Source organism: Oncorhynchus gorbuscha, linkage group LG16 (assembly GCF_021184085.1).
Source record: "Oncorhynchus gorbuscha isolate QuinsamMale2020 ecotype Even-year linkage group LG16, OgorEven_v1.0, whole genome shotgun sequence".
Classification (NCBI taxonomy): domain Eukaryota; kingdom Metazoa; phylum Chordata; class Actinopteri; order Salmoniformes; family Salmonidae; genus Oncorhynchus; species Oncorhynchus gorbuscha.
Genome location: NC_060188.1, coordinates 78,292,109 through 78,317,017, shown reverse-complemented (window position 1 = coordinate 78,317,017; position 24,909 = coordinate 78,292,109). Strand labels below are relative to the sequence as shown.

Genomic DNA, 24,909 nt, shown 5'->3' with positions numbered 1-24,909 from the left:
GTAGAAGCTCAAATTGTTTGGGTACAGACCTTGATAGTAAGACAGAACATCTTTGCAGTAGATTGCAACAACGCCCCCTTTGGCAGTTGTATCACGGCGGAAAACGTTATAGTTAGCAATGGAGATTTCAGGGTTTTTGGTGGTTTTCCTAAACCAGGATTCAGACACGGCTAAGACATCTGGGTTGGCAGAGTGTGCTAAAGCAGTGAGTACAACAAACTTAGGGAGTAGGCTTCTAATGTTAACATGCATGAAACCAAGGCTTTTACGTTTACAGAAGTCAACAAATGAGAGCACCTGGGGGGCGGGAGTGGAGCTAGGCACTGCAGGACCTGGATTAACCTCCACATCACCAGAGGAGAAGTATGATAAGGGTACGACTAAAGGCTATACAAACTGGCCGTCTAGCACGTTCGGAACAGAGTAAAAGGAGCAGGTTTCTGGGCACGATAGCATAGATTCAAGGCATAGTGTACAGACAAAGGTAAGGTAGGATGTGAGTACATTGGAGGTAAACCTAGGCATTGAGTAATGATGAGAGAGATATAGTCTCTAGAGATGTTTAAACCAGGTGATGTCCTCGCACATGTAGGAGGTGGAACAACATGGTTGGTTAAGGAATATTGAGCAGGGCTAGAGGCTCTACAGTGAAATAAGACAGTAATCACTAACCAGGACAGTAATGGACGAGGCATATTGATATTAGAGAGAGGCATGCGTAGCCAAGTGAACATATGTGTCCAGTGAGTGGTTGGGCTGGCTGGGGACACGGCGATTCAGACAGTTAGCAGGCCGATGCTAACAAGCTAACAGTTAGTAGGCCGGGGCTAAACAAGCTAGCAGCTAGTAGACCGGGGCAAGCTAGCAGTTAGCAGGCCGGGCTAGCAAGCAAGCAGTTAGCATGGGCTAGCAGTTAGCAGACCGGGCAGGCAAGCTAGCAGTTAGCAGACCGGGCCCGGCGAGCTAGCAGTTAGCAAACCGGGTTAGCAAGCAAGCAAGCAGATAGCAGGGGCTAGAAAGTTAGCTTTTGGGGGGTTGGCGTCGCGATGGGGGTAAGTCTGTTTTTGCCTCTTCGTGCGGTGACGCCGATAGACCAGTCGTGGAATTAGTAGGGTTCCAAGTAGCTCTAGGTATCTAGCAGGCCTAGCTGGTTAGCATAATGGGCCTTCAGCAGGCGTCGCGTCTGAGGGGCCTGTTGGAGTCCTCGGGCAGATTATGTCAGTATTCCAGTCGTAGGGGATCTGCGGGGTTCCATGCCCCATACCGGCTGTAGAAGGGGTCCGGATATTGTAGCCCAGGACTATGCGTCGGTGGTAGCACAGGAGCCCTGGCCGGGCTAGCTTCAAGCTAATTGGTGCTTGCTCTGGGATGGAAACTCTAGCCAGGAGTAGTCATCCGGGATTGCAGTTAGCTAGTTGTGAAGATCCAGATGAAAATGTTCAGTTTGGGGTAGGAATCCTGGGATAAAAATAATAGGTCCGTTATGCTCTGGTTAGAGTCACGTTGTTCGAATTGGCGAGAGCTTTCCGAGGTGAAGGTTAGCTGATGACCGCTGGCAATGGTTTGCTGACTGATATCTGGTAGTTAAGCTGGCTAGCTTCAGTTGAGGGATTCCAGATCCGAAGTAAATAGAAATACTTTAGAAAAAAAGCAGATCCACGCTACATTGGGTGAGGCGGGTTGCAGGAGAGTATTTAGATGTTGAGGTTTATCAAAATATTTTAAAAGATATGCGAAGAAAAAGATGCAAAACGATATATACAAGGGACACGCCAGGACAAAGACGTCTGACTGCTACGCCATCTTGGATTGAATGCCTGGAGAAGGAACCAAAGGGAGTGACATATATAGGGAAGGTAATCAGTGAAGTGATGGAGTCCAGGTGAGTCTGATGATGCGCAGGTGCGTGTAAAGGTGACAGGTGTGCGCCATAACGAGCAGCCTGGTGACCTTGAGGCCGGAGAGGGAGCACACGTGACACTCACTACCGAGTTCCAAACTGCCTCTGGAAGTAACGTCAGCACAAAAACTGTTCGTCGGGAGCTTCATGAAATGGGTTTTCATGGCCGAGCAGCCGCACACAAGACTAAGATCACCATGCACAATACCAAGTGTCGGTTGGAGTGGTGTAAAGCTCCCTTGGACTCTGGAGAAGTGGAAACGCTTTCTCTGGGGAGATAAATCACGCTTCACCATCTGACAGTCCAACTAACTAATCTGGGTTTTAGGGATGCCAGGAAAACACTACCTGCCCCAATGCATGTTTGAGGGGGGAGAAATAATGACCAAGGGCTGTTTTTCATGGTTCGGACTAGGCCCCTTAGTTCCAGTGAAGGGCTCCAGCATACAATTACATTTTAGAAGATGCTGTGCTTCCAACATTGTGGAAACAGTTTGGAGAAGCCCTTATCCTGATTCAGGATGACAATGCCCCCGTGAGTGAACAAAGCGAGGTCCATACAGAAATGGTTTGTCAAGATCGGTGTGGAAGAACTTGACTGGCCTGCACAAGGCCTTGACCTCAACCCCATCAAACACCTTTAGGAGGAATTAGAACGCTGACTGCGAGCCAGGCCTAATCGGCCAACATCACTGCCGAGCTCACTAATGTTCTTGCGGCTGAATGGAAGCAAGTCCCTGCAGCAATGTTCCAACATCTAATGGAAAGCCTTCACATTAGAGTGGAGACTGTTATAGCAGCTAAGGGGGGACCAACACCACATAATGCCCATGATATTGGAATGAGATGTTCGACGAGCAAGTGTCCACATACTTTTGGTTGTGTATTGTATATTTGCCAATTGTGAAAATCAACCAAAAGTAGAACCAACAACAGTGGAGTTCATAAAACAGAAGGGCTCCTAAAAAAGCTGCCCATGCCTGGGGGTTGGGGGGGTTACCACTCCAGGGGATCATTGTCCGAAGGGGGCTTGAACAGGCTGTGGATGGAATGCTGCTGAACAGCCCTGTGTATTAATTAGCAGCTAACAGTAGCTAGGTTATTATGGTCATTAAAACAGACAGCCTGCTCATCTCTGCAATGCTTCCCATCCCCCACTACATAAACACACAAATATATACACTGACTGGTTGGGTTTAAAGTGGATTAATTTATCGTTTCTCATGCAGAGCTGAGTAATAGACAGGAGGACCGCACTCAGTACAAAAAATATTGTAGAAGGTTCAATTAAACCGAAACGGTGCTGTTCTGAACGACCAGTTAAAAAATGGGGAGGGGTTAGGTTGTGGGTTAGGGCTGGGTGATAGGGCGAAAAAAAATTGGACGGTATGACGGTATTTTCTGTTTCTGAATAATAAAAGTTGTACATTTGCTTTATGAGTAGTGAGTGATCCTAGGCTGGCAACACATTCATTCTAAGTGATTTCATTGAGTCTTTCTCCATTCTGATTGTTTTATACACTTTTATAATTTCTGCATTTCCTGCACTAAATTGCAGTGGTGGAAAAAGTACCCCATTGTCATACTTGAGTAAAAGTAAGGATACGTTAATAGAAAAGTACTCAAGTAAAAGTCACCCAGTAAAATACTACTTGAGTAAAAGTATAAAAGTATTTGGTTTTAAATATACTTAAGTATCAAAAGTAAATGTAATTAATACAATGTTCTTAAGTATCAAAAGTAAAAGTATAAATAATTTCAAATTCCTTATATTAAGCAAACTAGATGGCACCATTTAAAAAAAGATATTTCTTAATTTACAGATAGCCAGGGGCACACTCCAACACTCAGACATAATCATTTTTCCACACTGCCACGTAGGGCTGAACAATATGGGCAAATAATCTAGGACTTGTTTTTAACCAAATGTTGCAATTGCAATTTGACTTGCGAATTAGAGAAAAACCGTTGGAATCATGGAAACAGAATGACTATTATAATTCTATAGTTAGAATATAAGAGTGGGCACTTTGAATACAGTGCTGTTTGAGATGACAATGAATTAAAATACCAGGGAGGAGTTATTGTGACAGGGTAGAAACTAAAGTGTTGATAAGTGTTTCCTAGGGGCTCCCTATAAGCTTTGGCTACATTGCATGTTTTCACTTAGCTACTTCATGTAGCTGACATATTCTTGCTTTGCATATTCCTCTTTGATTTAGAAGATACTGTTACACAAACAACATGCTGATATAAGTCTACACCATCACTGGTATAATCAGGCTGCATTAGCCAACTACGTTTGCTCTTACTCTGTACATTTATTAGCTCGCTAGCTAGCTATTAGCAGCTAGCAATTAGCGTCTCACAAGATTTAGGGCAACTTGCTAAGAAAAGACAAACTAGCTGTTTGCTGATGTAAGAAACACAAACTAATAGTGTCATTACAGAACGCTAGTGGATTTATATTAAGAAGCAAAGTGAAAACAGCATTGTTGTCATCAACATTGTTGCATGTGCTGCATTGACAATGCAGACTGAACGCAAGTGTCTCGTGGTTGAGGAACATCAAATGCGCTCCTTGAGTGACAGGGGGCGTGGCTAGGTCTGTGTGGAAAGCGGCACGGAGAGAAAGAGTGGAGACTGAACGCAGACTGAACGCAAGTGTCTCGTGGTTGAGGAACATCAAATGCGCTCCTTGAGTGACAGGGGGCGTGGCTAGGTCTGTGTGGAAAGCGGCACGGAGAGAAAGAGTGACTCAAGTAGCGAGGTAAACTATAAAAATTGACATTACACATGGAGTATCACATTTAAACAAATTAAGCATTCAAATACCGGTATAGAAGGCAAAAACCCAAACCGGGTCCCTGCATCAATACCAGTATATCATAAAATACTGTAACGACCCTGGGTTTATAAGCGTGAAAATCGACTCTAATCGATAGTGCGTCGGACCTCGGGCTAGAAGGTCGAAGGTTCGAGACCTGCTCCCTGCATGTTTCATTACATTGGTGTCAGAAGTGATCGGACCTCGCATCCACGACAGTGCGTGTGCTTGGCCGGTGAGCGCGTTCCTGTAAGACGTAGAGTCGCAAGCTGGCGCGAGGAGTAGTGTAACGACCCTGGGTTTATAAGCGAGGAAATCGACTCAGCCGCACGAGCATGCTTTTGCGGCACAGTCGATAGCGCGCCGGACCTCGGGCTCGAAGGTCGAGGTCGAGACCTGCTCCCTGCTGTTTCATTACAATACGGTATACCGCCCAGTCCTATTGTGGGTTAGCGTACACAGTCAGCATGGCCGCTGCCCTTTTAAATTCATCATTGCTCATTGCTTCAAGCCACACCCATTACCCCGTGCAAATGTACCTCAAAGTCTGTTCAATAGTGTTGAAGAAGGTTTTGAGGAAACGCATCCCAGGCAAGGCAATCTGCCAGGAACTGATCTGAGTCCTGCTTCCTTTTCCTTCGTCCTCTCCACAGCTCTACGTCCTCAACCTTTCCCTTGACACCACATCTTCAAATTCAAGGATCTATCTCAGCGGCTCTGCCCAAGCCAAGATGGAGGAAAACACATTCACCGTGACACTGCTTTACTTGACTTTACTGGCCTGGCAGACCAGGAACAACACAAGTTATACAGCTGAATAATATTCAAAAGCAGCAATTCAGGTCTAGTGCTCATGCTCCATTCAAGACTGTCTGACCAATGGTCCATTTCCATGATTACTATCAGTTCCAGATCTCTGACCACATCTGACCGGAAGGAAAGCCTGAAGGTGCAGGGCTATAAACAGGAGTGCCCTAATTTAATTTCCAGACACCATTTCTCTTTCAAGGTAGACAATGGCCTGACAAATTCAAATAAGAACTTCTAGGAAAACTAAAACGTTTTAGCCTTGATGGCTTTGTTAATTTTATATTCATTCAACACATTCAGGATTTTGACTGATGCTAGTGGGCAAAGGGGGAAACCCATGTTGAAAGGGATTTGATATAATTCATAACACAAAACGAAGGCTGGCAACCAGGCTTCCAGAACCCATAGATTATGAATAAAGCAACACCACTACCTTCACACAGGATTGTGGACGAAAATAACTCTGCAAGGAATGCTGGATTCACTCAAAAATCTATTGACTAGAAACTGTGGCAGTGCCTCTGTGGTAACAACGCAAGCGTTCAGTAGCTGCAGTGGTGGGACGAGCATTTAGCAGCAGTGTCGCTGTGGTTGTAAGGCTAGTGTTTAGTATACACGTGGTTTCAAACTCTAGCCAGCCTCTTGGCTGTACACTATAACAGTCCACTCCAGACCATTTTCAGCCCAGCAGCATTTCGCTACACTCATATTAACATCTGCTAACCATGTGTATGTGACAAATACAATTTGATTTGATTTGAGTACTGTAGATATGTTCTGGCAGGAATACACAGTAATCACAGCAACATAGCAAGTAAGTTAAGTCAAGTCATTATTTTGTATTCTTATTTGTTAAGAAAATTAATCTTGACAGACTAAGTCAAGAAAAACAAATCTAGACTTTTATGGCCAAACATTTCAAGAGTCTTTGCAAAGATTTTATTACAATATACTGATTCAGCCATAGATAAAACAACAGTATTTGATATAGTAGATAGAAAATTGCCTTTTTTGTCCATCTGGGAGATGTATGTAAGCCAATCTTTTTTAGAAGAATTCTTTATTCACCTCTTTCACCTCAGACATCATGTCTCCACCCACCCCATTGGTGTACTGCCTATGTGATGAGGTCAGGCTCCCAGGTGACCAGTGACATCATTGCCTCTGTGGTCCTACAGAATAGAAGCTGTGAACCAATTCCACCCCCACGACCACCGTCTCAGCCACGTCTGAGAGATAATGCAGCAGACAGGCTTACTGCTTTCAACTCCAGGCAGATTTCATACAGCAAAATAAAAAAACAAGTAGAAAATATGAAAAACAACATTTAGAGCAGACTAAACCATCCAAATGTCTCAGCCTCCAGTATTTATGCTGCAGTAGTTTGTGTCGTGGGGCTAGGGTCAGTTTGTTATATCTGGAGTACTTCTCCTGTCCTGTGGGAATCTAAGTGTGCGTTCTCTAATTCTCTCCTTCTTTCTTTCTCTCTCTCGGAGGACCTGAGCCCTAGGACCATGCCCCAGGACTACCTGACATGATGACTCCTTGCTGTCCCCAGTCCACCTGGCCATGCTGCTGCTCCAGTTTCAACTGTTCTGCCTTACTATTATTCGACCATGCTGGTCATTTATGAACATTTGAACATCTTGGCCATGTTCTGTTATAATCTCCACCCGGCACAGCCAGAAGAGGACTGGGCACCACTCATATGCTCTCTCTAATTCTCTCTTTCTTTCTCTCTCTCGGAGGACCTGAGCCCTAGGACCGTGCCCCAGGACTACCACGACATGATGACTCTTTGCTGTCCCCATTCCACCTGACTGTGCTGCTGCTCCAGTTTCAACTGTTCTGCCTTATTATTATTCGACCATGCTAGTCATTTATGAACATTTGAACATCTTGACCATGTTCTGTTATAATCTCCACCCGGCACAGCCAGAAGAGGACTGGCCACCCCACATAGCCTAGTTCCTCTCTAGGTTTCTTCCTAGGTTTTGGCCTTTCTAGGGAGTTTTTCCTAGCCGCCGTGCTTCTACACCTGCATTGCTTGCTGTTTGGGGTTTTAGGCTGGGTTTCTGTACAGCACTTTGAGATATCAGCTGATGTACGAAGGGCTATATAAATACATTTGATTTGATTTGATTTGAAATCCTGCAGCAACTCCCAGAACTAATTTAGCTCACTGGTGTCTCATCTACCTAAGCTGTGTCATTCAGTGTCCGTGTGTGGTTGAGAGGACAGGAGTAATTCCTCAGGCTCTCAGCCAGATATTTAGCTCCTAGCTATAGCATGAATGAGATATACTTTACAGGTAGAAAATAAGAACATTTCAACATGAGCTGTACAGGAAGACAATCTCAGTAGGTACACCTATGCTGCCCTATTTAACTCTATGTAAGGTCATCAGAGGACCATATTTACTGAGAGATGTCCATAAGACCATTATCCATATGATGGCTACAGAGTTAAAAACAAAGCAAAATGGCCTAATCTTCTTTCATGTCAACAGCTCATTCATGTCACATACAGACATACACAAACACACACAACAGAGAAAGACAACTCAGAAGGTCACAGCAGCACGAGGGGAAATATGAGCTCTATCCTTTTCACTTCCAGGCTTGTCCCCGATCCAGGAAACTCAAAACATCTGAACCTCTCCATCAATACAGAACCTCCCCCAGGTTTTCTGCCACTAATATGATGGCTACAGGTAACTGCCAAAATTATGGAAACACAAGTAAATGAGGGATACAAAGTATATTGAAAGCAGCTGCTTCCACACCTGTGTGGTTCCTGAGGTAATTAAGCAATTAACATCCCATCATGCTTAGGGTCATGTATAAAAATGCTAGGCAGGCCATTATTTTGGCTACGTACCCATAGAAGGACATTGCCCGCATCCATAGGGCATGAGTGGTCACTGAATGATTTGATGAGCATGAAAACAATGTCAACCATATGCCATGGCTGTCTCGGAGATCAGATCCCAACCCATTTGAATGCATGGGAGATTCTGGAGCGGTGCCTGAGACAGCGCTTTCCACCATCATCAACAACAAAAAACAAATGAAGGAATTTCTTGTGGAAGAATGGTGTCCAATCCCTCCAATAGACTTCCAGACACTTGTAGAATCTATACCAATGTGCATTGAAGCTGTTCTGGCTTGTGGTGGCCCAATGCCCTATTAAGACACTATTTTGGTGTCTTTAATGCGGAAGACACATTTCGGTTGAATGCATTTGGTTGTACAAGTGACTAGGTATACTTTTCCCTTTCCTTTATTTTGGCAACTTTATGTCTCTGCTTCAACAGTTGTGATTGACCCACATTCACTAAATATAACAACTAAACATTAATGTAGGCCCGTCAACAGCATACCAAGTTAGTATTAATCAATACTCTTCACGTGTATTTGTAGTCTAGTCTGTGAACTCTCAGATCTCCAGTCCCTGGAACTTTCCTGAAAACAGCTTTACTCTGGTTGTGAGATTGTGGCTCATTCTGCCAGAGTTCCTTGTGCTTGGCAGTTACTGTGTGGCAACAATCACTCCCAGCCTGGAGTCTGTCTCCTCCTGACCCTGCAATCAGTCCTTGGCCAGAGTTTCTGAGCTGTGTCATTTCCCAGCACTTCCACCAGCAGAATGTTTTTATTGGTAAAACACTCAGTCATAACGGGCTGGGAAGTCCCAGCTCAAGAGCCTGCAAGAGACTGACAGACAGGATTTCAACTTTTGCCTCATTAATACTCTCTGTATTGCCAATCCATGTAATCAATAAAGCTACTGGTACTGACAGCTACATATTCCTCAAGATTTCTAAATGTGGTTTGCTCAATTTACAAACAATAAAATTTAGCCGATCCTGACATCTTCTCTGTGATTCCTGTGACAGGTATAAATGTTGTGACTTGTCTTACTTTCTCTTAGAGGCCTTTGGTTACATTGACAACACACACCCATAAAATGAGACACAGTCTTCTATGGCTCCTGGGGTAAAGCACACCAAGTTATCTTAAGTTGGCCTAAGCTTTTTCAGGATATTCCCCAGGGGATGTACGGAACCTGTAATAAGCCCAATTAAAATGTCTGCCATGTGGTGAGAAAACAATACATGATGACTGTATGACTGATCTATGCTCCTAGATGGAAGGAAGAGGATAGACTAAGACTGTAATAACTGGCAAGCAGGGAGCCCTAGGGGCATGTATGACTCCGCGCTATTCATACTCAGAAAACGGCTAGCTCTTCCACAGTGAAAATAGTTCATATTTCATATTCACTTCAACAAAAAAAAGTGGTCAGAATTAAACTAAAATAGTGTCCAAACAAATGTTCCAGTGAACGGAGTTGTCTTCATACCATCGTTACTGGGCAGGTAGCCTCAAGCCTTTCAGCCAATCACATCTCTTTCATAACACAAAAGAGTGCAGCAATTCAACAGGAAAAACTGTCTAACTATTATACCACTAAAGGTGTGGGAGGAGGAGGCTGTGAGGCTACACTAGGTAAATAGCTTTAGGGTAAATGGCTTTTGTGTTTGTTTCTGTGTGTACGTGTGTTATTGTATCTATGTGACTATGAGTGTGTTTTCTGTGATTATCTAACCATCTCACCTTTGCCTTCTTGGCCAGTCACCTGCAGGACACTTCTCACTAGCGGCCTAATCCTATCAGATCTCCTAACTGGATTAGAGGGGCTTGCTCAGCGGTAGTGAGTCAAAGAGAGGAAAGTGCTCAAGCCTTCACCTGGATCCCTGCCCCTCAACTGTAGGCTATACTTCAACCTGGTAACCACAAAGTCAAAAGGACAAGGACATAAATATGATTTCAAAAGAGTTGTTTTACCCAAAAGACCAACCAACCTCTTACATATCCTACTTTGAAATTGCACCTTTTTTTTGAAAAGCAACAGTGATATGTAAGAAAATACACCATGGTATGCCAATGAAATGCATCTATGTTGGTTAACATCTTGGGATGTAATTGCACCATTTATGCAAAGTAGTTCACAGGTTGTCAAGCTGATAGGCCAGCGGGCCAAATATATTTGTTGTAATGTTACTGTACAGCTATTCTCAGAGTACTAAGCAGTTGGCCAGGCAGTGAGCAGGTTGTGGTACTGTACTGGAAAAGGGCAGACCGTGGGCGTCCAGCCAGAGATCAGGTTCTGGTTTCTCACACGTCTCCCACTCAGGGTCGACTGACGGCAGCTCGGATATCTGCGCGCACACACACACACACACACACACACACACACACACACACACACACACACACACACACACACACACACACACACACACACACACACACACACACACACACACACACACACACACACACACACACACACACACACACACACTTTGATCTGCTCAGTTTTTCAGAAACATATACTGTACCTCCAGCAAAGCTCCAGGGCATGTCCTCAGCAGGGTTTCCGTTATTTTATTTTTTGAAAAGCCGATAAATAAAACTTCCACCGACCAATTTTCCCATTGAGAAATAATGTTTTTCTGCCTATTCCTTGATGGAAATACGTATATTTAACCAGTCATACTTATCTGTCTATGGGTTCATTTGTATAATTTAGTGGAATTAAATTGCTGCATGTGTATATATTCGTTATGCAACTTATCACACATACACAACATAAAGATACAGAGCCTTTGAGTGGAAAATCTGTCTGACAGCGTTATGAACCCAATCATTGTACAACAATTCTAAAACTGCAATCGTGTGTTCAAAATAGTTTTGATGGCCACGATTAAAAAGAGATACTACTTTTAGGCCCATTTCTCAACCGGTAGAATAACTGAAGCACACTTCCAATTCGCCATTGAAATGCAAAGGCAGGCTTCATCAGTAACCTATTTCTCTCATGTACTTTGACACCAGTGTTTTCCTGCTAATTGTATTATTAAACTAACATTTCCACGTAGACTATGGCCTTGTGAGCATTGCTGCGCTTATAATGTGGAGAACTAATAGTTGATCAACATTTTAAACTAAATGTTCTGATTGGTTGCATCAGACTCATTGCTTTTTAACTTTTTTATGTAGCCTAGGCCTACTGGTTGTATGAATTTAGGTTCTATCGTCCCACAACTGTCCCAGAGTCTGTCTGGAATAGGCTTTCTTTCTCGACAAGCTGACCAATAGAATAGGTCAACTTTTCTACTGTGGGAGAATAGTAGATTGATGTAGGCTAGTGATTTTGTTGTTCATTACTCATGTTGTTGACGGTGTGGACAGTTACGCTAACATCTTCGAAGTCCGCATCAGAATTCAGTAAAACGGGCGCACTTTGTTACATCCTCGACTTGAAGGTTCTGTTAAGATGAATTACCATAATGTAAAATGTGATTTTTGTTATTCTGAGAACCATGGGTGGATGCCATAATCATTTATGCACCCAATGCATATGGGTCTGATAAATTTCTCAAATGTCTGGTCAATTAAAATGCTGCTGGTCGAATGTCCGGGTGCCACGATTTCATAATGGACACCCTTGTCCTCAGGTTAACGCCATGTGGATGCTGTACTCAACACCAGCATCACATGAATGACCCTGAATGATGCAACAGGGTGATGACTTAACAAAACAGGTCTAGGGGACCCTATATACAAACTAGCCCAATGTCAGGTCTGAAGCTGAACCTTTTCATATCAGGCTTGTCTGTAGGTCTACAACACCCAGTTCAAAACACAGCAACATTGTTAAGCTGTGCAATGGGACCAAAATATCCACTGTTCCAATAACCTACAAACATAAATAGCACCAGTGACCAAATCTACATCTGGTCTGACACAGAAGTTAAACACCAGAAAGAACTCACCAAATGACCTTCATAAACCAGCAGGACTGTTTTTCCCATGAAATCCCCCAGGTGGAGGTCAATGACAATTCCACCAAAACTAGGGCTATTTGAACAGTCCATCACATCCTTTCAGTTCACGATAAATGTTATTAAACTGTCAGATCAGCAATGAACCAATCTGGATGTGTGTGGAAGTAATTAACAGCACTACTAATTACATTTAATTAAGTAATTTTGCAGAGTGACTTCAAGTAGTGAGTCCATATATTTTCATACGGGTCCCCTGTGGGAATCAAACCCATAACCCTAGCATTGCAAGAGCCATGATCTACCAACAAAGCTACACAGGACCACTACTCACTCACAACCCTCATTCTGTCATTTAACAAATGCAGTCACACAGTCACAAGCACAGACTCTCTCTCGCTTACACAACAAACATATGTTAACACACACACACACATACAATAAGGTTGGAGATGTTACATCGTGTAGGTGGAAAAGTGATCTGCATAGCTGAGACTTTTTCCAGCCATACAGAGGCTGATCAGGTCATGAATAGAAACAGGAATGTATGCCTTTGATTCAGAGATTTAGCAGGAAACCGATGCAAGTAAAGGTTATTGCAATAGAGGTCTTCTCTATAGATTTCACAGAAGAATGAGTGTATTCAAGAGCCTGCCATGTTCAGTCAAACAGAGAGAGAGGAGCCCTAAAAGTGAATCAACAAGCAGCAGCAGCCAGAAATATGTCTATATAATAACAGATAAAAAGCTGTGCAGCTAAACAGAGGACAAATAGGTTGTGGAAAAGGTAGTCAATTGAAATGTCTTTACGGGGACAAAGCAGGGGCAAAGGGACACACATCACATTCTAAAGGAACTGAAATCATCAGACAGCATGCATGAGAGAAATCTAACAGCAACCATTGAGTTGCTCCAATTAACAGGGCACAGTCCGTGGAGATAGACAGGTGCAGCTGAGAGCCAGTCACCTGCAAAAGTAAGTACTTGAGTCACTGTTTGCTTCTGCTTAACCTGGTCTTGACACACACACACACCATGGGACCAGTGGTGGGGGTGGGGCATTCCAAGTGCTTCAGGGAGCTGCCAAACAGCTCCCTGAAGCTGCACATCCTGCACATCCTGTCGCAATGCAAATCTAGGATAAATCCCTCATTAAACTCTCTAGGATAACACTCAAGGGAGGATGTTACCACCATATAATTAGGAATTAGAATACTACAATGGACATCTTTATGGTTACCACCTATACCAGGGCTTAGGACCTCAATGAAAACAAACTCCCTCGTAAAACGAAGGGATAATCAGTGAGGGATCTTCATTTAAGATACATTGATGAATCTTATGGCAACATTCTAAATGAATGCCAACATTGTAAGGATTGAACACAATCTATACCCTTTTTCCAATTTACAATCAATTCACGTCATATGTTTGAAGCTCTGTCCACCCTTCCAGTTGTTCAAGTTCAGATATTGGCCAGTCTAAATTATGAAGCTTACAGTTGGTGAGGGTCGGGAGTAGGCTACAGTGCTAAAGATCCATTCCTTGAATTCCAATCACTAACCTGTAACACATTACACCCCCCACAAATGGCATATATTATTATTATTATTATTAACAAAACATTCACCTCCCTTTGTTCCTTCTCCCACCCCATTCACTGGGTCAAAGTCTCCCAAGTATCCAGATTGAGAGAGTTTCTAAGTAAATTATGATGATAAACTAAGAAGGCCTTGGTGTGGATGGAAGTGGGCACAGAGTGAATGTAGAGGAAGTTGCAGTTGTACTGTAGAATAATAAACATTCAACTTTATGAGAGATCAGATGCCATAACATTGCTGCCTCGCAAAAATGTGTTGCCGAATGCTTTGACCCTTCCAAATAATGGCAGGGTTGTTTTTCTCTGGTCCAGACACTAAAGAAACAGTTTTCTTTTCAGCTCAAGCCAAACTATCAGCCTATGATAGCACATCCAGCCTTACTTCATTAGCCAAGCAGAAAGACTAGATTGTGGTGAAGTAACTAACTCTTATCTAGCAGAAATTCCAACGATTCATGCCATGAAATGTGGTACATTTACATGAGCAAAGCCATCACCATCTAGTTACTACACAGTTAAAATTAAAATCAACTGTTTAGTACACCAAAACAGTTCACAATCATCTTGCTAAACTTACTGTCTACTCTGAGTATATAAAATATTTGGAACACCTTCCTAATATTGAATTGTCCACGCCTTGACTCTACAAGGTGCCGAAAACGTTCCACAGGGATGCTGGTCCATGTTGACGCCAATGCTTCCCACAGTTGTGTCAAGTTGGCTGGATGTCCTTTGGGTGGTGGAACATTCTTGATACACACAGAACACTGTTGAGTGTGAAAAACCCAGCAGTGTTGCAGTTCTTGACACAAACCAGCACCTATGTTACAGGCCTTGGTTTTTCAATTTTATACTTGCAGGTTGGAAGTTAGCACGTCAGGTGCACTGATTGGTGTCACCTCGTTAGTCAGTCTATAGTACACCTGTGCTGGTCGGTCATCTCGTTAGAGGGAAGGTGTTTCACCTGTGCTGGTCCAGGTGCAATTTAAGAGTGGCTGGCCCAGTGCTACAGTTGTCTTGAGAGACTGAGGGTTAAAACCTTTAGTTGGTTTTCCCTATTCTTATTGCTAGACAAACAATTTATCTTCCTGTCTTTAAGTTTGGTGTGGGGTTTTTATTTTGCTCTTCTTGGGCAAATTTAGTGGGTGCTCATGGTAGGTGACTTTTAGGTTCCAGATGTTGTTGCTAGTCAACTTTCAGTGGACACCCCCATGAGTATCTTTCAGAACCCCTTTTAAAACCCCACCTGTTTGGTTGTTGGTCAGTGACTCTTAGTTAATTACCTCTTCTGTTTGAGTGACATTTTTGGTTTACTTGCTGGGGAATGTAACATCAAAGGCACACATTTTTTGTCTTGCCCCTTCGCCCTCTGAATGGCACACATACATAAACTGTCTCAATTGTCTTAAAAATCCATCTTTAACTTGTCTCCTCCCCTTCATCTACACTGATTGAAGTGGATTTAACAAGTGACATCAAGGGATCATAGCTTTCACCTGGATTCACCTGGTCAGTCTGTCATGGAATGAGCAGGTGTTCTTAATGTTTTGTATACTCAGTATATGTTGTGACCTGTGAAATGTGGCAAACTACAAGGGCATACAAGCACAATGTGTTGTATGTATTTTCCTCCCATGTCTCCTCTTCTAGTTAGACTAGATGTCATATACGGTATCTGCCAGAGAACTGCCTCACTTTGATCTACCAGCCAGTTTATGTGCCTAGCTAAGCTCCAGTGTATTAGTATAGTAGGGTCTGGTGTGTGTCCCGGCTCCCAAACCAGTCAGACTGACAGTTGCTCCGGAAGCCCAGGCATGCCAGTGGAAGAGCTCTGAAAAAGCACTGCCTCGTGTCTAATGATTCAAACCAGCAACGGCGCAGACGTGAATTAATCCACAAAGACCGCCAAAGCGCTCCCTGGACCAGCGAGGTGGATGAGGGGAGCGGAGTGTGAAAATGAGAGTATGTGGGGATCTGACACAGGGAAAATGAGGAAGAAATAAGATGAAGGCCAGGGAATAGGGTGGATACAGCTACCCATCCAGCTGGCAGAAACCCAGCTGTCATTCTTGTGCCTGCTCAATTCAGGGCCACACCTAAATTACGAGATCTCAACAATCCTGGTTGGCGCATAGCTCCAGCACTAGACTGCTTCAGCACAAGATACAAACAAGATCTGCAGCATGAAAAGGCCTATTTAAAATGGAAAGACAATTTAAAAAGATTATCTCAGAGTCAGGCAGACTTTCTGTCATAACATAGGGGGAGGAAAGGGAGTAGGTACTCTATTCACACGGAGGAGGTAATATGATGACATCACAGCAAAATTCTCATAATAGTAATGAGACAATGTACACAATGTTCCCACTGACAGCACAAATAGGGAAATCTTTACTGATTTTGCCATATGTGCGTACACACACCTACGGATGTCAGGATGGCATCGTTTATATCATAACAAAGAGCAGACTATGGGCTTGCTCATGCTGTATGATCTATTGTACTCTAGTCACATTATAAGAAAATAAAGGCAGTTGCATTGCCATGGCAACTCTCAGTCTACACAGCCATGTCAAAACTTGTCCATCTCAGCAGGAGGCCCAGAACAGACAGCTACCAGGCCAATTTCTGTCTCTGAGGTGGGGCTTGGAACACATCTCACCTTGTTTAGCCTCCATCCCCACTGACTGATAGAACTTCAACCTAAAGAGTAATCTTCTCACCCACAGCAATAAACCCCTATTTCTATATAATATAGAACAAGGGCAGTGCATGAATGTACATTATGGTTTTCTCTTTCTCAATCAAAGCTCCAGAGATTGTTTTTAGACATTTATAATAGGAAAAACGTTGTTATTAGCATTTAATTATTCCCTTTCATCCAATAAAATGTATCAGATGTCCCTTCCATGAGATATTTCCAGAATTCCATGATTCTAAACCCCTGGTAACTGAGGAGTGGGGGGGTCAGAAAGAGAAGGGACAGCATATTTACCCGGAAAGGTGTGTGGTTTGGGTGACCCTCTCTTGAGGCACTTGGAACACAGTACATGAACAGTGTAGTAGAGCCCGGGCCACTCCTGCAGAAGGACATTCAGCTCCTCAACCAGTGGTGTTATCGCTTGCCAAGCAGTCCAGATATTTGGCAGGGAGGCATGGCTGGCTATGGACAGTGACTCGGCCTGCATCCTGCCCCGAGCCGGCTGGTAACTGACCACCACAGGCACTTTACCGCGATAGGCAAAGATCTGGTGCCTCCCGTCTGACCGCTGAACCACATGGCTGTTGATCTGCACACTGTAGCGTGCAAACAGTCCAGGAGGGAACAGAAAGGGGAAGCTGTATTCAATCTGCAGCTGCTCCACAGAGAAGAACTGACTAACAGCCACTGAGCTGCCGTTCACCCAGGCCTCGGCATGGGGCTCCTCATTGCTGACATAGCTGGGGAACTTGTACCAGACGGTGGCCCCGTTCAGAGGCTTGCTGCGGGGCTTGTTAATGCAGTAGCAGACCCCCATCTTCTCTAGCAGCTCCATGATGAGGTGGAGGTCCTGCTGGGTTTGGATGAGAGGTCTCAGGAGCAGCCGGATGATGTTAGAAGGCAGGAGGCCGTGGCTGAGGAAGCCCTCCACTTGGTGCTGTAGATGGGTAGCCCTGAGGTTCTCTCCCTTCTCCCCATCTATTACTACACTGGTCCTCCTCTTGTCCCCCTTCTCACTGTCCGACAGTAGTCTCTCCAGCAGCGTGGACTCATCCCTCTGGAAGAAGACGTTGAGGATGGCAATTAAGCGTGGCAGGTTGTGAAAGACATACTCCTTTAGTGTCCGGCTGTCCTCGAAGTAGAGTAGCTTACCACTCTCGTGTAGGTAGGAAAGGGCACTCTGCAGGCGGTCCTCCGTGAGCCCAGCCTGGAGGCCCAAACGGGCCGAGTCCCACCACGAGAGCCACAGGTCCTGGGGCTTAAAGTGCAGCTCCTCCAGCATCTGCCAGGACTTGGGCAGCACGCGGTGGAGGTTGGGGAAGATGTCGCGATGGTCAGCCACTGACATGAGCTTCTCCCTCAGCCTCTGGATGTTCCTCTGGCTCTTCGTGCAGCTGACACACAGGACAGGGGACAGGATCTGTAGCCTGTGGTTCAGCATGTACTGCAGCTGGGCTTTCTTCCGTCTCAGGTTCTTGTCTGTGACGCCGTAGAAGAGGATGTGAGGGCTGGAGGTGCGGACGTTGTAGCCCTGCTCCAGGGCCTGGTCCACCTGGTGGGCAAGGCTCCGCAGGCAATGAGTGTCCCACTTCTCCTGCAGGGAAATCTGTCTGTGGATATCAAGGTTCTTCCCCTCCACCTCCATGTCTCCACACAGGTCTGTGTGCGTGCCCACCATGCAGACCACAGCATGGGGCACTTTGGCATTGAGGAGATGGAGGAAGTAGCCCACGTGGGGGTAAAAGTTATTTGGTGAGTATGTTTTTAGATTCACAACGAGGATGTACAGAGCACCAGGTGAGAGAAAGAAAGGTTTGATGAGGTCATAGTTTGGCTTCCCTGACAGGTCATACACTAAAAATGTAAGACTGCGATCGGCGTCCGCTACCCAGTTAGTCACATCAACCCCTTTGTTTCCCTGAGCAGAGTGGGCATCCTGCTGCTCACTCACAACACTCTGCCTGAGCTGTGTTTTCCCAGCATTTTTCATTCCCATCAGGACCAGTTTTAACCTGGGTTTCACAGCCAGCTGGGAATGTGCGAGTTCCTTTTGATAAGCACCGATGTAGGGGATCCCCTTCATACAGACCTCATAGGGAGGCTGGATGAGGGGGTTATCCTTCACTTTCCAAATGTTTACCTTGGAAAGTTTTCCAAAGTTATCTGGAAGAATGGCTATTTGGTTACCCTGTAAAACAAGCTCCTCCAATCTATTTAGCTCCACAATGGAGTCGGGCAGATAAGTAATGTTATTATTGTCTAACCAGAGGTTTGCCAGCCTACACATCTGGCCTATCTCCTCTGGAACAAAAGACAGTTTATTTCTACTCAGGTAAAGCTCTTCTAGTCCTGTGATGTTTAGGATAACCTGGGGAAACTCCTCTAGCTCATTAGAGGATAGATTGACCATTTTAAGTCTCTGCAGGTTGCCAAAGGAATGAGGCAGAGCTGTGAGGTTGTTACTGTCCAGCATCAGGCTCTCTAGGTTGTGCAGGTGACAGAACGTGTCTGGTAACGTGGAGATGTGAATGCTGCTGAGCCACAGGTTCTTGATGGACTGCAGCTTAGTGATGTCCTCTGGTAGACACGCAAACGTATTCCCAGAGCAGTCAAGCTCCTCCATGTCACTGAGGGCAAGAATCTCTGGGGGAAACTGGTTCAGCTTGTTGTGATCAGCATCCAGAGAACGGAGCCTCTTGAGCTGTGAGAAGGACCTGGGGAAATCACATATGTCATTGAAGCTTATGTCCAGCTCCTCTAAACAATGCAGTGCCCCAATCTGTGATGGCAGGTACTGGATGTTGTTGTGACTGATGCAGAGCTTTTTCAGCCCCTTCAGCAGGCCTATGTCCTCAGAGAAGTGGCCCAAGCAGTTGTGGCTCATGTCCAGTTCCACAAGAGGACCCAGTTCAAACACCACAAAAGGAACTGTTACAAATTTGTTCCTGCGGAGGACAAGGCTACGCAGGTTTGTGAGGGTTGCCCCCAATCCTTCTGGTAGCTCGTGCAGCGAGTTATTGCCCAGATTTAGTACCTCGATATCGCTTATATTTTCAGGTAAAATGATCTTCTCCCTGTTTTGGGAGCAGAGTGTGAGCTGTCGCTGGTTGCTTCGCAGCTTCCTAGAACGGAGAGCAGCATCTCTCCACAATTTAGCCGTTTTGAGATTGTTATCCTTGTCCCCCATGGTTTTGCAGACCGACACCTTGTTTTCATTGGGAGGAATCATCAATTATCCTGGCAATATGGTGGTCTAGGTGTCCTTGTGTCATCGATTAGTGTTTTTATCATGAACAATCCAAACAACAGAGAAAACGACAGTAATTCCATTTCGAGCAAGAACAAGAAAACATCATGCTTTTCAATTGAATCAATACTGGACTTGGCCAGCAGCGCTTCACGCATCTTTATCTACGGCCGCGGACCGCACAATGAACAGGGAAACCTACCGCAATTTCAAATCCATTTTAGAACACAGGCGGTTGGGCTGGCCTCGCCAGCACATTCTCTAGTATCGTGGCATCCAATCGCGTCCTATTATCAAAAAATAGCATGAAATCAAACAGCGGCCAATGTCTCATCCCCGTGCCTCGCTCATCTCTCTGCCTGTGATCTCTCGCAAACTAGTCCTTACTGCTCAAGGGGGAGTGAAACAGCAGCAACGCCTAGATTAACACTGCGTCAGATTTTTTTGCCTACTTGGTTTAGTTCTCGATTGACAGCCCATGATGACAATGTATTGTTATTGCTAGGCAAGAACATTTATAAAATTAAATGAAGGAATATGTCTTTTATCTAGAGCGAGGTGTTTTCCTTTTTATTTAGATCACTTTTTTACATCGATTTTCCACACCCATTGAGTTGAGAAAGTTACATGTAATTATTCTATATTAAACTAATTTTTCCATAAGAATTCTGGTCAGATTGGATATCAAATTATTTTATAAGAAAAAGACCAGAGTATAAAGAATGTAGTTTCTGCAATACTATTTAGATCGAACACCAGATATGTTATTGCGGAAGATAAAAAATATCTCTCTGCGAAAAGGTTATTTTCAGGAGCAGACATTGAAATTGACATGGTGCAAACATGACTCACTGGGACAAATACAAAACACGTACCACTTTCTCTTGATGGGAAACAGTGCGTGTTATTTCGGCGCGTTATCTGCTTTGTCTCCATCTAATGGCTATGACGCGACTGCACCGGGTTTAGCAAAACCATTCCGTCACCATACTGTATAGAATGTTGAAATGTCTTTTATTTAACTAGAAATCCTAGATTTACCGCTTATGGTAGAAATTATATTAGTCATTTTTGTTATGTACAAAACCAATTATCTTGAACCTGATGCAATGAAGCACAGACGTGTTAGAAATGTTAGGGGTTGTACCAATTGTACATTGAAAGATTTAATGCAAATGTTATGCTAGTGTGTATAACAATTGTCCTTATCCATCGATCAATTGGCACTGTATATCGAGTCCAAGTTCAAATCGATTATAAAAAGCAGCACAACAAAAACCAGACAGACAATACATGTCAAGGACTGTCAAAGGCCTTTAAACTATACTGTGCCCCCAGAAAGTGAAGAAAGCAGGCAAAAAATTATCACCCACTACTAACCAGAACAGGCAATAGTTAAGCAGTATAATAATATACATTTATATAATTACCAGTATCAGGGAATTCATAGAAAAATAGAAGTACATTTTAGTTGCTTAAAAATAATAATAATTGTACTTGGTATGGTTTGTAACAAGGCAGTATAATTACTGGAGTTAACAATTTATTACTAATAAATATGTATTAAGACAATAGCTAAATAGTTCAGACATTGTTCGCATGTGAGCTTGTGCAAAAAATGTATCATGTAAATCAAAAAGTATATGCATTGCTTACACCAAACTTAAAGCCGACATCCTCAATTGTCTTGAACCAATTTTAAAAGCCTTGTGTGCTCTGTAAAAATAACCTCGTGCAAGGCCTCTAACAGACACAGTCAAGTAAATTTGGCAGCTGTACACTAGCAGCCCATATGTGTTTTTTGCCCACTGATCTTTTAACCAATTATGGGCAAGAGATCTGATTGGTCAAACGGTTAATTAGTGGCAAAAGATCCAAAGTGGGTTGCCTGTTTAAACACAGCCTTCGAGAGTTCGCAGCAAAGATTTTTTTGTTTGCAGACAATATGAAAGACACATTTAAAAATCAGTCTTTAAAGAAAATCCCTAGCATATGTCTTAGTCCTACTGTAGAAATCTACAGAGGATGTCAAAAGGCAGCAGCAAAATTCACATTGTGGTAAGTGGCACTACTAGTCCAATTAAACAACTATCCACACAGTCCCACAATTTGGAGAAAAAAAAAGACCCTTCGATTGAGTGGGAAAAGTGCTATGATTTTTTTTAAAGCCATGGGGGTAAAACAGACATGGGATGCCTGCTTGAAGGCCTCAATGCAGGACTCTCAGAGCCAGGGGATGCAGAGGCGAGGTCTAGTCTCTGCTGCAGGGGGTATGTGGGGGTGGGGCTCCTTCCACAGGGGCAGAGCTGGGCACAGTCCGCAGCTGTCCTTCGTGCATGCACTCGTTGATGCGCAGTTGGCAGCCGTCTTGCAGCATGCGCATTGCAATGTGGCCGATATTGCGTGAGTCATCCAGGCCAGAGTGAGGGCGGCCCTCGTATTTTAGTCCCCGCTTCTCAAGCATGCAACTCAGCTTGGTCTGGGTGCGAGGGACCTGTGGAAAAGGGAAGATTCTACTCAACATAGTGTATCTAAAGAATGTCTTACATTCTTCTACATTTAGAGAGATTTCAGCTAATTTCATATCATACAAAAAAAAAAAACCTTATAGAAGTTCCCGTATAATTTTTTGATGTTGATCCACTTCTTTGCAAACTGTGGAAATCTGAGACGATTTAAACGGCACTGGGTGTTCATGAACTTGCTCATGTCCAAAGATCTGTGGAAATAACAAAAGAACATAGTTGTATACTAGAACACTTAATATCTTGCTAGCGTTATCATTAATACACCAAAGCAGTGTTGGTACCCTCTGTATTTTGTGCCAAGCTCTTTCTCCTGAATAATAATAATAATAATAAATGCCATTTAGCAGACGCTTTAATCCAAAGCATACATTCTACGTATGGGTGGTCCCGGGGATCGAACCCACTACCCTGGCGTTACAAGCGCCATGCTCTACCAACTGAGCTACAGAAGGACCACCTGAAGCCAAAGCACAACTCGTTCAAGGACATCAGGGAACGTGTCAGCTTCATCCACCATTTTCTGGCCCCAAAAAAAAGCAGTTACAAACTCTTATATGAACATTACATTGTGTGAAGTATTTTGAATCATACTATTCAAGTCCTTCAAAATAGTTCAGTCAATGTCTATGCCTGGTGTCTCACCGGTGTTATTCCTGTCAACTTTACACAGAACTCTGACAGCTGTGTGTTGACTTCTGGTCTGACATATTCCTGAAAGGTGTCTTCCTACAAGTAAAACCAGTGTCAATCATGATACCAAAACATTTGTGTATTACTTGCATCAACAACTAATGTTAAATCGAAAGTCTATACATCTATGACCTGTATGATTGTACACACAAGCCTAACAATGCATTGCTTCTAACAATGTCCCCTCCATTCCCACTCACAATCTCTAAAGTGCGCGTGTTGAGCAGAACCATTGGGAACTCAATGATTTCATGAGTGAAGTCAGCGGGGTTGTCCTGTTCACACGTTGCTTCAAAGGCCACCACGCAGATGTAGTCGTAGTAGGTATCCGTGGCTTCACCTGCTGTTACAGACTGCGTCATCAACAGCTTCTGTTTTTGTAGTAGTTCTTCAACCGCTTCTTCATCACATCCTTCACACCCCTACACACACAAATTGGGTTAATTTGACATTCAGTGGAATGGAACTTCAGTGGCATGTCTAGCAGCTCTGGGATTTCCTAACACAGAGATCCTGGGGCATATTCATGAAGCTGGTTCTGCAAAACCTTTCTTAAAAACAGGAGCAAACAGAATGGGGAGGGACCAACCTGAATTTGTCAAATAAAAAAAATCTCGATTTAGTTTGGACTAATGATTACGCCCCTGGTCTCCAATGGATTATGATTGTAGCCATCTCCTGCTGAAACACTACACTAATTACAGGATTGTAACGTGGTATTTGATTACATACAGCACAATTCCTTAGCAACTGAAACAAGTGTTCCTACATACCTTGTGTCAAGCTTAAATTCTGCCAGTTTGTCACGAAGCTTATCCTTGTTCATGCGGTTGATATGTCCATTTGCATGAGCAATCGCTTTGTAAACAGGATCACTGAAGTTGCCGTGAGTAGGAGATGCTTGAGGGACGGGTTCACCGATGTTACGACAAACTCTGACTCTGCTGCAAGACTGACATATAGGAAGGAATGTACCGCCAATGTTAGTCACATAAGTAGGTACTGTAGCTTCCTAGCTAGTTTAACATATCCCTGGATACTATTTCTACTCCAATCTTGCAAGCTAGCTAGCAGTAGTAGCTACTAACCTTGTCATCTTCCTCCGGTTTAGAGGACAATTTCACATTGCCACCCCTGTCTTGAATATTCTCTTTGTATTCCTCCATTTTTGACATTGGATTGTCTCAACCAATTGGGGGGGGTCAACCAATTGGGGGGGAGGGGGGGGGGGGACACACGTTGTCGGAATAATTTTGGTTAAGTAATTGTGTGTGAAAAATAAACAAACATTCCGGTGTGGTGATAATCATGATTTGTCGACGGCACAGATGGTTTGTGTACATAGCAGGTTAGGAAAATGAGGTTAAGGTTAGAAAAAGGGATAGGCTAATATTACAGTTGTCAACAACTTGTCCCCGACGCGACCAGTAGATGGCGCTGTAGGCCTACTCCATCTAGCCACACGGGTAGAGGTGGTGCTGAATCCAGACCCCTCCTCAATAGGAAACCTACGGACAGGAACACCTTCCTCAGAGGTGAGTTTTCCTCCACGTCTAATTATTAAAAGTCTCCCTGTAAATCAATTCAGCCGCACCAGAAGAGTATGCAACTCTGATGCTTCTTACCAGAAACAGACCATGTACCCCACACAAAGGTTTAAGGAAAGGGGGTACAAAGACAATTGGGCAAAAGATACCAATGCTCGTTTTGAAGGGCTAACACAGTTGGAACGCCTTCTTCCAAAAGTAAAAAAAAAC

The 24,909-nt window shown here is 43.9% G+C and overlaps 1 protein-coding gene and 1 pseudogene across 1 annotated transcript in view; both read right to left on the bottom strand.

Annotated features, from left to right (window-relative positions):
* Window positions 1-20,341, bottom strand: part of LOC124000820 (malignant fibrous histiocytoma-amplified sequence 1 homolog) — a 38,299-nt gene extending 17,958 nt beyond the window's left edge. Inside the window, exon 1 of the mRNA XM_046307449.1 lies at window positions 16,982-20,341. Within this exon, the coding sequence (XP_046163405.1) occupies window positions 16,982-19,916 (2,935 nt within the window). The 5' untranslated portion in view covers window positions 19,917-20,341. The remainder of the gene's footprint in view (window positions 1-16,981) is intronic.
* A 610-nt stretch (window positions 20,342-20,951) lies between these two features.
* Window positions 20,952-24,380, bottom strand: LOC124000386 (annotated as a pseudogene).
* Window positions 24,381-24,909: the final 529 nt, after the last annotated feature.